Raw genomic sequence first — 15,310 nt, forward strand, 5'->3', positions numbered from 1 at the left:
TGACTGGACCACATGAACTGTGAGCTGTCCATAGTGCTGAGTAGTACAGTGGACAGGTGAGCTCTCTGTCCATGGTTCTGAACCACACAAACTGTTAGCTGTCCATGGTGCTGAGTTGTGCTGGACAGGTGAGTTCTGTCCATGGTTCTAAACCACATGAACTGTGAGCTAGAGGGTAGCACGGGTCCAATTGACCGAAACGGACCGCTGGATAATTGGACATGTCCGAACGGACCCGAGAAAACTATCTAATTTACTGGACCCGGTCCGAAACGCACCCGTGGATAACTGTACCCGGTCAGAAACGGGAGCGAGGAAAACTGTACCAACTGACCCATAATGGACCTGATACTTATTTGCTAATTGCTAATCACTGTGGTATGCAAACTGACCATGTGTGTCAGTCACCTCCTGCTCTGCTGCTCCCCCCGCCCCAACAGAGTAATCACAGACGAGCTGCGGTGTGCGGGTGTGCACTCTGCTCTGTGTTGCAGACAGACAGAGAACATTTTCGCCGACTTTATACCGCCCGTCCCCACAGATAATGTCCATAAACATGCTCCACTAGATGACGTTACAACTTGCATCTTCCCGGTTGCTTTTGTTAGCGTTTCACGTCGCAAAAAACTCCATGGCGTTGTTCAGCAGCAGTGCAGTCACAATGCGCTTGAGATTGGCTGCATTTCAATCGGCTGTTAACGTTAAACGGAGCTCATTCAATATGCGAGAACAGACGATATGGATTTTGGAGCGCAATTACGCATATGTCTCTTTTTAAAACCAAAATTTAAAGAGTTTAATATAATAATAATAATAAAAAGCTGGTTATAGTAACAATAATAAAAACCCGTATGGACCTCACAGGTCCATACGGGTCCATCCATTTCAAATGGACCGACCGAGAACCGTGGCAATTGAAACGGATCCGACCAATGCCCGAGGGACAAGTGAATATTTTGGCCCCGACACTGTTCGGCTTAGTGTGGTGACGGTGCTGAGTAGTGCTCCCTTATCCATGCAACCTCCTGGTATGACATTAAAAACATGACAGTCTCTTTTTCCAATCCTCATTTCAACATTTAATGTTGAAGTATGTACAGTAGTAAATGCAGGGTAGACTGTAGACTGGTAGGAAATATAATGTATAATGGTTACTAATGCATAATCATAACAGGTTTCCACATACCAAGAACCTGTCCCTTCTTTAACTATCAATAGCAATTTGCTGTTTGTGAATGAAGCCTCACAAATCACATTGCAGTGTTCAGTGGTGAAGTCGAGCTTTACAGGCTGGCTGCTTGTGTGAATGCCTTAGTGTGGTGACAGTCTGAGCCTCATTTGACCAAACTGAAAAGTACAAAAGTGCTTCACATGAAAAATGTTCAATGCGACTTTTTACATGCATTGATTTTCAATTAGAATCCAACTTTAACACTCTTCATGTAGCAGAATCTACTTTTGAAATGATCTGGTAGACTTCTCTCATCCTGGCCCCTTCCATCATTAGTTATAGTTACCTTATGCTAAACCGATTGATGACAGCTAACTTAGCTAGTTGGCAGAAGATAATATGAACCAACCAACAGCTGTTCCAAGACTATTGGCTAGTATAGAAGAATTAGAACATTCGTACATTAGTACATAATGTACAATGGAGGAAAATATGCACGCTTATTCATTCTTTGTTAGAAGTATTAATTATAATTCAAAAGTGTTATTAAAAGAATGGCATCACAGTGAACTACTTGGGCTGGGAATTAATTTAAAATAGTACATTTCATCTGGCAGTGAAATGCCTCTGTTACACCTCATTAAGTAAACATTAGACTACTTTGTAATTAAGAATCATAATGGAAATGGAAGAGTGGTGCCTCGAAGATGTCTAATGAGGAGGAAGTGGCTTTTTACCTGGATGACCTGTGAACCAGGAGGGCTGTTTTCTCTGACCTCAGCCAGGTAGAACCTCTGACTGAACACCGGGCTATACAGGTTAGCTCCCAGAACACGTACAGTCACCTGGGGATCAGCATCATCATCATCATTATCATTATCATCATTATTCAGTGTTCCTTTGCATATTTTGTAACTTTGCTGCTACTGCATTCATTTATCAGCGATGATCTCTTATTGATCTCTTACTAACATAATCACTTTTGGACACAATTGAAGTTATCTTAATACTTTTTATTAAGAAAAAATTAACCACTAAAACCTTATATACTTAGTTGACCGGGTCCCCCAGGGCTCTGTACTGCAGTACTGTACGTCGGCTATTTCCCTCTACACCAAATCTCCAATTTACAAGCTCACAAACACGTTGCGTTGCAACGCGTTGCGAGCTTGTAGAGCAGCTATTTTCACCCCAGAATAGGGACACTAGGTTTGTTATTGTTAACATGGGTCATGATCTACTATCTTCAACCAAAAAATATATTTTTTAAATGTATTATTTTTCAAACATTTTAAGTGTACAAATCTTGTATGGGGATCCCTGTGACAAAATATTTTCAGATGGGCGTCTGCGGACAAACACATATTAATCTGGGGGTCCTTGACATTAAGAACCACTGGTTTAAACAACATTAGGAACCAAGCCCCCAAAAAAAGCCCACAACCCTCAACTACATTTACAAGCAACTTTACATAAAAACAAGCCCAAAGTCGCTTATAATAATGGCAACACTAGTTGTAGTCTGAGTAGATGTCTCACCTGAGCAGTGTTGGTGAAGACTCCATCAGAAACAGACACATTGAGACTGTATGAGAGCTTCATGCCCTGTCTCCTCTTATTGGATAGAGTGAGCACACCTGTATCTGGGTCCATCACAAACGTCATCCTCTCATTCCCAGAAAGAATACTGTACCTAAAGATTTTTGAATAATTAAAACAATAAAAAAGGGGAATAACCGGGGAGTCTTTGTGCTCATTAAGTTGGTTCATGTATCTTATAGACATACTGTATACACTAGGTTAAAATCTGGCTTATTGTCTGTGTTGAGAGGCTTCCCCGCTCTCTCATCCTTTTTACCTGTAGTCCTCAACTGTTCAATAGAAATACTGTAAACCTGGGTTTACAGTATAGTCGAGTTGTTAGGGCACGTACCACATAGGCTCTGATGCCTGACAGCGAGTCCCCGGACGGACGGAACTTTGCTGCATGTCACTCCCTGACTCTCTTTCCTTGTTTCCTTTCTCTCTACACTATACAATTCAATAAAGGCAAGATAAAATCACTTAAAAAAAAAAAGAATACTGTAAGCTCTCTGAAAGGTGAGTATTTTCAGGGAATTAAAGTGTGTGCTATTTGAACTGCAATCAGATTTTTTTAACCTCAGGGGGCAAGTGCATTTCAATATCTGAGTAACAGGAAATCAGGCTTGGCCACACCCTTTCATGCTAATTGGCTTGCTTCCTGCTGAAGGGTCTACCCATAGACATATAAAGGTAGACGCCTCCTTCCGCTCTGAGGCATTGGTATCTCGGGCGCCATTTTCGCGTAGGCAAGCTGTAGGCAAGCTTCCGCGTGTGTCACAGAAGGGGGCGTTCGGTAGTAGGCCAATCAGAGGCAGGTGGGGGCGGGACAACTAGATTCTGACAAGTCTTAGAAAAGACGCACTGTGATTGGCCAGTAGTCAACGCGCTGTGAGCGCTGTGATTGGCCAGTAGTCACTTTGAGTGTCCGTTTGCATACGCGAAAATGGCGGCCGCGATACGAGTTGCTCCAACGAACTGCAGAGGCCAATGAGGTATCTAGGTTTCTATATCTATGGGTCTACCCCCTGGGAGAGCTCCTGTTCAAAATAAACAGTGACCCTCTGGATAGAAAATTGCTAATTGAAAAAGAGTTTACTTGAACTGTCACAACTAGTAACCTTATTCAGCAGCAGTATTGGGAGACACTTTAGTAAGAACACTACCACCACTGCAAGAGAAAATAAACTAATAATAAACTGATTTTTTTTCCTCTCAAAATACGAAGGTCTGTAACTTCTGAAAGGTTATGTTAAAGAATGAATTTTAAGGTATTGAACGTGTAGTTTTGTTAGTTATTTACAGTTGATTAGATTCCATCTTGGTACAATATTACCCCTGTCTGTAGCTTCTACAAAACACTGAACCTCCAGCTTCCCGCGGATTTGTTTCCCCCATCTTTCTCAACTTCGCCTCACCTCAGCTTGTTTGCGTCACAGATGTCTGCGTCCGACGCCTGAACACAGGTCACGAAGTGGCCCCTGGGTGCCAGCTCACTCACGTATGTCTCATACAGTGGCTGGCCAAAGTTGGGAGGGTTGTCATTCGTGTCGGTAATCGTTACCGTGACTGTGACATCACTGCTAAGGGCGGGGTCTCCGCTGTCGGTTGCCCGGACTATGAAGTTGTAGCGCTGGGTAAGCTCGTAGTCCAGCATGCTTGCTGTGAGCACCAGTCCACTGCTGCTGTCTATGTGGAAGTAGTCTGTGCTGTTGTAGACATCAGACAGGATTTGGTAACTCACCACTGCATTCTTCTCAGAGTCTTGGTCGAGGGCCGACACCTGCAGGACAGGGTTATTATAGTTAAATATAACAAACAAAATAATGAAAACTAGAATTTAAAAGAAACATTTTAGCTAACTGAAATAAAATGTAAAAATAAGCTTTACAAAACATTACTGAAATGGCATTGTGTGTTTACCAAACTAACGAAAACAAACTAAAATCGTAGCGAAAATGTGTTTTAGTCTTTGTCAGCATCCAATTTGTTTTTGTTTTTTCGTAAAAAAGATATATCTGATCTACGTGCAGTGAGTTTGCAGATCTGCTATTTTCACTATTTTTCAGATACTTTTGAATATTTGAACAGAAAAAAGTAAAAACTATAATACTCTTGCTGCAGGAAGGAATTTGTGATAAATGGATATATAAATTAAATTAATTTGATGTGTAAGTTGGTTTAGTCAAATTACTTGTATGTGTTCACATGCTTGGCCATGGTTCTGATAGAGCACAATGTTATAATCATGACAGTAGAGACAATGCTTCAAATAAGGATGTTGCAAAGAAGCTACACATTTAAACATGTATGCTTGACATACATCTTCAACGCAGCAGCACAGAAGATCTAACTGCCACAGTGAGCACCCAAGATTACTGTTACCAATTCTGTTCCTTCCTGGGTTATGGCTTTAATAATGGCCAGAAACATGTTTTTGTAGAACATTATGCTGCGACAGTGAAGTTGACCTTATCTTTTGACTTGTAAAATGATAGGATGTAAAATGTCATCATTTTATCCTATTAGACATTACATTTTGTGTGAATTTTTTGTCATGATTAGGATAGGAATTGAGAATATCAATGAGATAAAAAATGCATGACATGAAAATATTTGGTTTTAATAGTGTGATGTAAGTAAGAGAAATGGCTTATCTAAAAAAAAAAAAAAAAAAGGAAGTTCATAGCATTCTGCATTAGCTCAAAATTAGTTACTTAGATCAAAGGCACGATCAAAGGTAACTCAGATGTTATCCTTAACTTCTTGGGACTTGCAAAAAATTGCATACTATGTGAAATGAGCCACAAGTTCACATTAAAAACTAACCTTTGAGACCTTTGTTTTGCAAAATGAATTATTAATAATTATACACTTCTATGGGCTCCAGCCTTTGGCGCATATTAAAGACTAATCCATCACTGGAATGGCTTTGAAGTATGCACAGAGGACTGAACAACAGTCACAGTCAATAAGAATTGATTTGTTGTCATGTGTGTGTACAAGCATACACCCATACATACAAACACAGGCGCGCACGCACACACGCACGCACGCACGCACGCACGCACAAATACACACACACACACACACACACACACACACACACACACACACACACACACACACACACACACACACACACACACAGACAGACAGAGATTTACTGTACTACCTTTTTTGGGCAACTTTTAGCCCTAACCCTGAAGCCTGAGTTATGACTTACAGTATGTGCCGATGTTTCGCACTGAAAATAGCAGATCTACAAGCTCACACAACGCATCACACTGCAATGCAATGTCAATTTCTCAAATTCTTCTTCTTCTGTGGGGACATTTGACCACACACACACACACACACACTCACACACACACACACACACACACACACAGTACACACCTGCAGCACCACTGTCCCGATCATAGAGTTCTCGGGCAGCGTAGTGGAGTACGAGGCATTCTGGAACAGCGGGGGGTTGTCATTGACGTCCAACACAGCGACGTCTACATCCACTTCTGACCTGGCGCCAGTCAGCATGTCTGTGGCCTTCACTGTCAAGCGGTAGTACGGGACAAGCTCGTAGTCCAGCGGGTAAATCACACTGATGATCCCCGCGTCGAAGCCAATATCGAACTGGAGGCTCGGGTCTCCGTCCAGGATGGCGTAGGTGACGCTCTGTTCCCCTGGGCTGGTGGCGTTGATGGAGAGAACAGGGGCGGGGACGGCCACGTCCTCTCTGACAGTAATGCCATAGAAGGGCTTGTCAAACACCGGCATGGCTTTGTTCACCACGGTGACGGGCAGCTCCACTTCGCTGGACAGCGGACGGTAGCCGCCGTCAGTCGCCACGATGACCACGGTGTACTCTGCGTTGGAGAGGTCCGCCTCGAAGGACCTCCTCAGGGTCAACTCTCCCGTCACTGGGTCCACCTGTAGCGGATTTGGGAGGAAATATTTTGGGACGGGTGGTTATAGTCCCTCATGAAACATATATATAGCAGAACAGTGAGTTCTACAAAAAACATTGAATTTACTGAAATGTATTCCTTGCTTTAAACCTGGTTAGAATAGATGCCAGAAGGAGAGAAGTCGGAGACACTGTTTTGTTATTAAGTTCAACATGCCTTACATGAAGTGGATCCTGTCTGTTATTAATAATTCATAAAGTGTGATTTGTTTTCATCAATTTGTATATATTTCTATACAGTATATTAAATAAGGGTGAACAATTTCTAAACAATCATCCCTAGAGTATAATAGAATGTATTGGATAGTATAATAGATGAATGTGTCTTACTTCAAAATTCCTGTGAGCCTCTCTCAGGCTGTAGGTGACTTCTGCATTCAGACCAGAATCTTGGTCAGTGGCTGAAACCCTGAAGATGGCTGACCCTGGGTCTGCCTCCACCTGTACAGTGGCGTAGTAGGGGAGATTCACAAACTCTGGAGCATTGTCATTAATGTCTTCCACCTAGAAGACAAAGAAGATTGTAAAGGAATTATTTAGTAGGACGACTATTTCGTTATTTAATAATTTGGTTATTGTAAAGTAGTTATTTTGTTTTGTTTTTTTAGTAATGCTGCTTTCGAAAATTACTGTAGTGGAGTATTGTAAATTCGTTATTTGGCTATTGTAAATGAGTTATTTGGCTATTTATGCGGAAGGTTGTTATTGTGAGGCAGCAATACAAGAGAGGTTTGAGGAGAGTATGAGAGCATTGTCTAGACGTTTCAGGGGAGATTTTACGAGAGTCAATCTCTGATGTTCAGAGATAAAATCTGTGGAGAATATTATGGGGATTTAGAGAGGACATGAAGCCTTTTGTTTCCATTTTCGTTAAGGCACTATGCTATACTATCAAATAAAATGAAATCAAATGAAATCAATTTTATTTATATAACATATTTACAACAAATAAAGCTGACCAAAGTGCTGAACATGGTTAAAAACTAAACAATTCAAAGCATCGAAACTAAAGAAACTTAAACAAATAATATGCATTGATAATATGCAGAGTTAAGACAGATCAGGTAAGCTCAAGTGCAAATAAAAGGCAGAGAGAACAGATGGGTTTTAAGTAGGGATTTAAAGGCGCCAATCGACTGAGCGGATCAAGGCTTACAATTGCTTAGATCTCAGTCTATGATTTTACAGTACATCCACACATGCGCACACCCACAGATGTGCACACACGTGTGTGTGCGTGCGTACATACCAATCTATACCTACAGTATAGATGAGTGGTGTGGGGGGGGGGGGGGGGGGGTCCCTGGGGGGGGGGGGGGGGGGTCCCTGGAACAAAATATTTTGAAATGTGGGTCCTCGACCAAATACATATCATTTTGGGGGTCCTTGACATGAAAAAGGTTTGAGAACCACTCATATAGCAACATAGGGTTTTTCAGAAAACTGTTGGGCTTTAGAAGACATTTTGTAGAATCGGCCTCAGGCCTTAATGGGTTCAAAAGTTTGCAGATCAATTCCTACCTGTATATGATATGCACACAGTGACTCGCTGACAAAAAGTCACATTTTATGCAAAGAAAATAAAAATACAAAGATAATACAACCCCCTAGAGCCCCACTACACCCACCTGTACGAGCACAGTGACCCTCGCCACCCTGAGCACGTCGTACTCTCGCCTGACTTCCACCACCAGCTCGTAGCTCTCCTGCCGCTCGCGGTCAAACGGCACGCCATTGGTCAGCACCACTCCGCAGGTGGGCCGGATGGAAAAGCGCCCGCCAGCGTTCAGCAGGGAGTACCTGAGAGGCTCGTTGAGCCTGTGGCCCACGGCGCTGATGACCGTCACCATGGTGACGTCGGAGATGTTCTCCGGGATGGAGGCCGAGTACCGCGGGAGCGTGAAGAGCAGGCCGCTGTCCATCGCCTCCCGCACCAATACGGTCACCGGAACCACGGTGGAGTGGCGCCCATCAGACACCTGGAAAGGAAATTAAGGTGAGACAAGGCAGTGTTTCCCAAACTTGTTCATGTCAACGACATGAAAATAGCCAATGTATATAACATAGGTTTAAACAGATTTTTATGCTTTATTAACTAATTTTGCTGGGACACTCTGGAACCCCCTCAAGGACCTGTGGGGGTCCCCGGACCCCAATTTGAGAATCACTGAGATAAGGAATACCTTTATTTCTCCATGAGCACTCAGGGGAAATTTGGATTGTTCCAGCAGTGAGCAGCTGGTCATGAAATGAAGTGGTTCACCTCACACATTGTTTGTATACACTACACTATGATGAGATTTTGAAACCTTTTCCTTTGTTCTGTTCTGTTGTTATCGTTTTATTGACATCTTATTTGTGGCTGCTGAAACAATCTTACTTCAGTCTTACTCAGGGTATCAATGACAAATCATCTAATCTCTTAACCCATTCAATCCGGGAACGCAGATCTGCAAATGTTCCCTTTAAAAATATATATATATTCAAATAATTGCACAATAATCTTGTTCAAGATTTTTCAAAAATAGCAGATCTACAAGCTCATAGTGTGGCACTCGGTGCCGCACTATGAGCTTGTAGATCTGCTATTTTTGAATAGCCCAAAGTATAAAATAATGGTTATAGCTCAAATCTAAAATGACATACAGTAGATGTGTTTCTGGCAGGACAAACCTGTCTGTGGCAAGACTTGTCCATGTCTGTGGCAAATCTTTGATTAAAAAAAAAAAAAAAAACACTAGAGCCAGTATACTGTACAGTGGCTGACTTGCCAGTCTCCAGGTTTTCTTCAGAATAGGTAGGACACTGCCAGACAGGTATTCCAACCTTGTTAAGCTAGGTAACAAACAGTGGCGGATACCGGATACAGAACATGCATGCCTAATGACTGGGCCTTGAAAAATCTGTCTGAGCCCTGAAAGTGAAGTTAAGTAGAAAGTAGTCAAAAGTATAGGGATGGCCATGGAAATAATAACAATATTGACTTTTAAAGCAATTTTTGAAACAGAGTTACAAATTGCTCCATCTACGCCTTCCCTCTCAGCTTTCCACTTAATGACATAAAATAAAGTACAAAGGGATGAGGACTAACCACTGCCACTCTTTAAAAACCCAGCCTGTGTTCTCCATCGTGTCTAATGGACTCGTATATTAGTATTTATGGTAATATTACTGACCACTCATTTTGTATGTCCGTGGCAAAAAAAAAAGTATGAGGAAAATGTACATCACAAGCCGGCATGTTGATGACCCCTGGTTACCGGTCTTAATGGCTTAACCACTTAAAGCTGCACTATGTAACTTTCCTCTTCTACCCTGGACTCCTGCGCAAGTGCTGACATTTTTACCATTGAGCTAATAGAGCCTGCCTGCTTGCTCAGGGGATAAATTGAATCTTGACCTTCAGGTCAAAATTTGTGTCAAACCAGAAACAGGATTGTATCAAAGGTCATGTCTCACCTAGACCCAGGATCTAAAGGTCTCAATAGAAGAGCAGGGAGACAAAATACAACCACCCCAATTGTATAAGTTATTGTATTAACATACTCTATACAGATTGCCAAAAATACATTTTATTCATTAAAAAAAAGTGTGCCGCTTTAAACCCTCTATATTTAGTAAAACGGACCTGAGTTGGCTCTGGACTTGGTCTGCTCTTGTTTCTTTCTACACCACATCTCTTCGCCGGAAATAGCCGATCGACAAGCTCACAACGCGCCGCAACACTACGGTTCAAGTGGTTAAAATACCATACTCACTATGGTAAAGCCAAGCCAATGAGTGGCTTCATCTCAAAAATTATAATACAATTGCTGTACTTTACGGGAGTGGGGAGGGGGGGTTCTCCATGGACAAGTCTAAACGAACAGGACGAAGACTTGGCAGCGATCGCAATTCCCCCCCCCCCTCCGACCCATCAACCCACCCCACCCACCCACCCACGGGTACATGCTGAACAAGCAGATACTGCCAGTGTAACGGTGACAAGATGTAAGCCAACATGACATGCACAGCAGAGAGCGAGCGAACGCCGAGCCAGGTTTTACATAACAAAACAACAACCACTGCAGGTGGGGTGGGGGGGTGGGGAGAGTGGTTGGAGCACCAAGGTACAAAAACAGCTGCAGCAGTGTGAGAAATGTGCACAGCGGTGATGAGGCTTGCGGTAGGTCAGCTTAATTAGACCATATAATTGTCGCGGATTAATTGTGGTCTGTGTGAATCATGGATCATACTATAGCCGCTGCACATGAATGAGTGTCCGATCGGAACTAGTCCAAGCACGATTAACCCACATTAAAGACATGACCCTTTTTGTTTTCATGCCAGCTATGCGTAATTTATCCGAGATAGAGAGGCAATTACTCTTCCCGATTATGACGTGTCCAAATGGCTGTTAATAGCGCAACGTATAATATGTGTAGCTGCTTAATGTTAAGTGACCGGGGTGGCATGGAGAACTATGATCTCTGGAGAGCTTACTCAGCAGCTTTAAATGACCTATGATAAAAGCCTGGGTGTCCTTACAACAATACTGCCTTCAGAAGATATCACGGTGGTGTCAGGCTCGTCCTTAGGAAATGCTAAGAAGCTAGGTTTAACGGCAGCAGCCAGGAATATTTTTTTTTACTGTTGATCATGACTACTGTAACTACATTTCTCTTGTTACTAACACATACATTATGTTTTAACCCATTAAAACCGGGAAAACAATAGTGTTATTTTAGATTTTAGGGTTGCCTATTTTTGAAATATGTTATATTTTCAAAATATGAAAAGTGTTTTGACATTTTTTTAATATATTCGAATTTTAACAAATCTTCTCTTCTGAGGGTCCCTGGTACCAAACATTTTCAGATGTTTGGTACCAGGGACCCCAATTTGGGGGTCCTTGACACAAAAACAGTTTGAGAACCACTGACTTAGAGGGCATTTGTAGAATAGGCCTAAGGTCTTGATGGGTTAATATAATAACAACGTGGCAGTAGTGAGTCATGACCCAGATGCACTAATAACTTGGCATCTGGAAGGACATCGGCAAATACCAAAGACCCGGCGGTTCACTCCATTCACCTTGACATTGAAGCGGTAGCGGTCCTGGCTGAGGTTGGGGTTGGTGACAGTCACAGCACCAGTAGACCGCTCCACGGAGAAGTGCTGCAGGTTGCTGTCTGGCAGGGAGTAGACCAGCTGGGAGTTGACAGACGTGTCAGAGTTCAGGCTGAGGTCAGATGTCAGATCGGGGTCAGAGGCCTCGACTCTAATAACCTCGACGCCAACGTAGGTCGGCAGGAGGAGAATCGTCTCGTAGGACTCCAGGGAGAACTTGGGAGGGGAGTCGTTGATGTTGATCACCTGAGATAGTTCAGACACACAGGTTAAAATATTGTAAAATATTAAAGATGGGATGGTAGTATTACTATTATGGAAATAAAAACTACTTAAAGGAGCACTTTGTCCATATTCAACCTTATCTTTATATAATTAGTCCTCACTAATGCTCATTATAAGATGAGACAGAGAACAAGTAGACAGACATAGTGCCATCGTATAATGAGCTAGCCTGACACTCAGCCTGAATTTTCATTTCGTTTCACTCCATTATTCAGTCTGAAAGCCCTCTCAGTACAGACGTTTTGTGAGGGCGTGGCCAAAAAGTGGGTTCATACGGGATTATCCCCATTGGGCCGGTTAGACCCCTGAATCACCAGAATATATATTTTTAATGGACGTGGATAGCGATTCAGGGGCTGGAGCCAGGCTAATAATGAGCATTAGCGAGGACCGTTGAAAATGGGGTTGAAAATAGGTTTTGTGGTGCTTTAAGCATGTGGTGGAGTCGGAGACCCCCCAGTTCTGACACCACATTGCGTTACATTCCTTCACGGTGAATACAGAACCCAAAAACGAAAAATACTTTCTGAAATGAAAACATGGAGCCAGGATTAACAGCAGCAAAACGTTTATGGACTCTTCATTCACCGTGACGGAATGAAGATGGTTTTGGGGAGTCAGGGGACGTAAAGAATTCAGAAACTCAACAAAATACTCTGGTGTCTAAAATTCATACTGACAGGAAATAGGCAGAGGTGAAAATGGTGAAATCAACTGGGTGCATCAAGGCCACTGTGGACCTGGCATTTGAGGGGCATAATGCCACACCGAGGGGGCAAGGCTGCCCTCATGGCCTCCATAAAATCCCTGCCCCACATACCTTTATAACGACCTCTGCAGGGCTGTCAGCATTCCTGGGAGGCTGTCCACTGTCTCTCACATGGACACGGAAGAGGAACTCAGAGAAAGTCTCATAGTCCAGTGTGGCAATTGTTCTAAAATTCAAGAATCACTCAAAATTAGTGACATCACTCCATGGTACTATAAAGCAGTGGTTCTCAACCTGTAGGACCCCCAGGATTTATTTATTTTTTAATTTGGGAGGGGGTCCCCAGATGACAGTGCAGTGACAATTTAAGGACTTTTATGACCTTTTTAATAACTAAAAAAAAGAAAGAAAGAAAGAAAGAAGAAAAGAAGAAATACCATTACTGCATCAAAAGTAATCAACAAGCAATAGACCCATTAACAGACGACGTCACACTGATGGGAACCAGTATGCGTGCAACCAGTATGCGCTCAATGAAACCCATTCTATCAGCTCTCGCTAGGACGCGCCTCACTAGCCAACACACAAGAGGGGGTCGGGGTGTGCTGAAACCAGCGCACCCCGAAACAATTGGTTGAGAATTGATTGCGTGAAACAAATCACCTGTGCATCCAGTCTCAATGTTAGTAAACAAATAATTGGTCTATACTATCAAAATGTGTCAAACATTGGCCAAAATTTGTCAAATAATATAAGAAAGAGGCAGAAATTGTGAAAATAGCCGATCTACAAGCTCACAATACCTCGCAACTATTTTCACAGCATTTATCTGTGGAACAAAAAGTCAAACAAAATGTAATGCCTCAACTCCTACAATTCCAAGTGCTTATCAGGGTGGGGGGTCCCCAGTTCAAATATGATAATTTTGGGGGGTCGCGGCCTGAAAGGGTTGAGGACCACTGCTTTAAAGGACCATACTGCCATCAATAAATGTAACTGTCTATTCACAGCTTTGGACATAATCCCGTACGTGCAGTACATAATCATAGACCATTCTTCCATTAATTACTTAATTTCTAGATTTCATGTATGTTTACATTTTCTCCAAAGTTGTCAAAAAAGCTACCAAACTTAATTGCAATAATTGAGTCAATTAATTTGCTGCATCTATAAATGAAACTTATTTTTACAAAAGATAATGGTGCAATAAAATTGTGTGTGTTGCAGACAAGCAAGTTCAATTCCCTGCGAGTTGATTTTCATACCGTACTGAAATGAATTGAATCATATCAATGGCTTTTTCGGTTTTCTGCGGTATCTATCTAATGCACCAATCTCACCAAGACAAATTCCTCATTACATGCATGAAGTAAGTCGGCAGTAACGTGATGAGTCGCCAAATGGGCTAAAGATGCCAGACCATTGATATGTCCTTTAATAAGTAGCCTACTTCAGTAACACTACTCCATGAAACCTGAGAAAGTACTACTCCAATTATTCCACCATACTTCATCATACACCCCCCCCCCCCCCAAACCCCTAAAATAACGAGAAAATAATAAAAAAGAAGAATTTATTTTATTTTATTTATTTTATTTATTTTATTTATTTTATTTATTTTATTTATTTTATTTATTTTATTTATTTTCTATACAGCAACACCTACCTGATTGATCCAGTCCCTGAGTCCACAATGAAGAACATGCGGGCGGTCTCATCTATGATCTGAAATACTAGCAGGGCATTGTGATTGCGGTCGCGATCAGAGGCCTGAATAACTAGAGGATTGCCATCCTCTCCCAGGACCACACTGTTAATTGGAGCTGCTTCACTGATTACTCCTACATACCTGAAGGCACAAACGGTGACACAGGGGAAGTGTTGGAAGGCAGTGGTCATTTAGTTTGAGTCGTTTTACACTTTCCACTTATCTAGGAATTAATCTTAAGTGAAATGTTAGGCGCTGTCCCCATTGCAGACATGAGACCTTTTGAAGTGCTCTTGAGTAAGACAATCAAGTCCACTGAAGTGGACTCAACAACATGTGAATATAAATAGAAAATCATGCATCAACTAGAATGAATCATAATCTTAACTCTGACTTTACTTTAGCATCAAGAAAGAAGTACACATATGAAACTGCTGGTTGGATGGATGAATGGATGGATAGATGGTGATGGATGTGATTGGGAGTGGATAGTACAGGATTTATATACTGTATGGAAGGACAGAGAAACAGACGGTGATGTCCTGAAAGGAATAGAGGCCAATTTCATCCCACTTACCTCATCTGTTGGAAGACAGGTGGGTTATCGTTGATGTCCCCCACTTGGACAATGACAGTAGTGTTGGCTTTCACCCCAGCCATGCTCAACGCACAAACTACCAGGAAGTAGGATGTCACAAACTGATGATGAAAAACAGAAAAGAGCACACAGTTTTGGTTGAAACCAATGAGAAGAAGGTGGAGCCAAAGTGTTTTGGGTCT

General features: G+C 42.2%; 1 protein-coding gene across 1 annotated transcript in view; it reads right to left on the reverse strand.

The window, feature by feature from the left end:
• fat3b (FAT atypical cadherin 3b) overlaps positions 1–15,310 on the reverse strand; it is a gene marked incomplete at both ends in the record, with an annotated part of 116,406 nt that overhangs the window by 54,091 nt on the left and 47,005 nt on the right. The window contains 10 exons of the mRNA XM_084074202.1: positions 1,909–2,016; positions 2,711–2,864; positions 4,171–4,535; positions 6,152–6,682; positions 7,050–7,223; positions 8,348–8,698; positions 11,793–12,074; positions 12,934–13,048; positions 14,489–14,671; positions 15,108–15,229. Of these exons, the coding sequence (XP_083930328.1) occupies positions 1,909–2,016; positions 2,711–2,864; positions 4,171–4,535; positions 6,152–6,682; positions 7,050–7,223; positions 8,348–8,698; positions 11,793–12,074; positions 12,934–13,048; positions 14,489–14,671; positions 15,108–15,229 (2,385 nt within the window). The remainder of the gene's footprint in view (positions 1–1,908; positions 2,017–2,710; positions 2,865–4,170; positions 4,536–6,151; positions 6,683–7,049; positions 7,224–8,347; positions 8,699–11,792; positions 12,075–12,933; positions 13,049–14,488; positions 14,672–15,107; positions 15,230–15,310) is intronic.

Source organism: Gymnoscopelus microlampas (assembly GCF_963454915.1).
Source record: "Gymnoscopelus microlampas genome assembly, chromosome: 12".
In the NCBI taxonomy this organism is placed as follows: domain Eukaryota; kingdom Metazoa; phylum Chordata; class Actinopteri; order Myctophiformes; family Myctophidae; genus Gymnoscopelus; species Gymnoscopelus microlampas.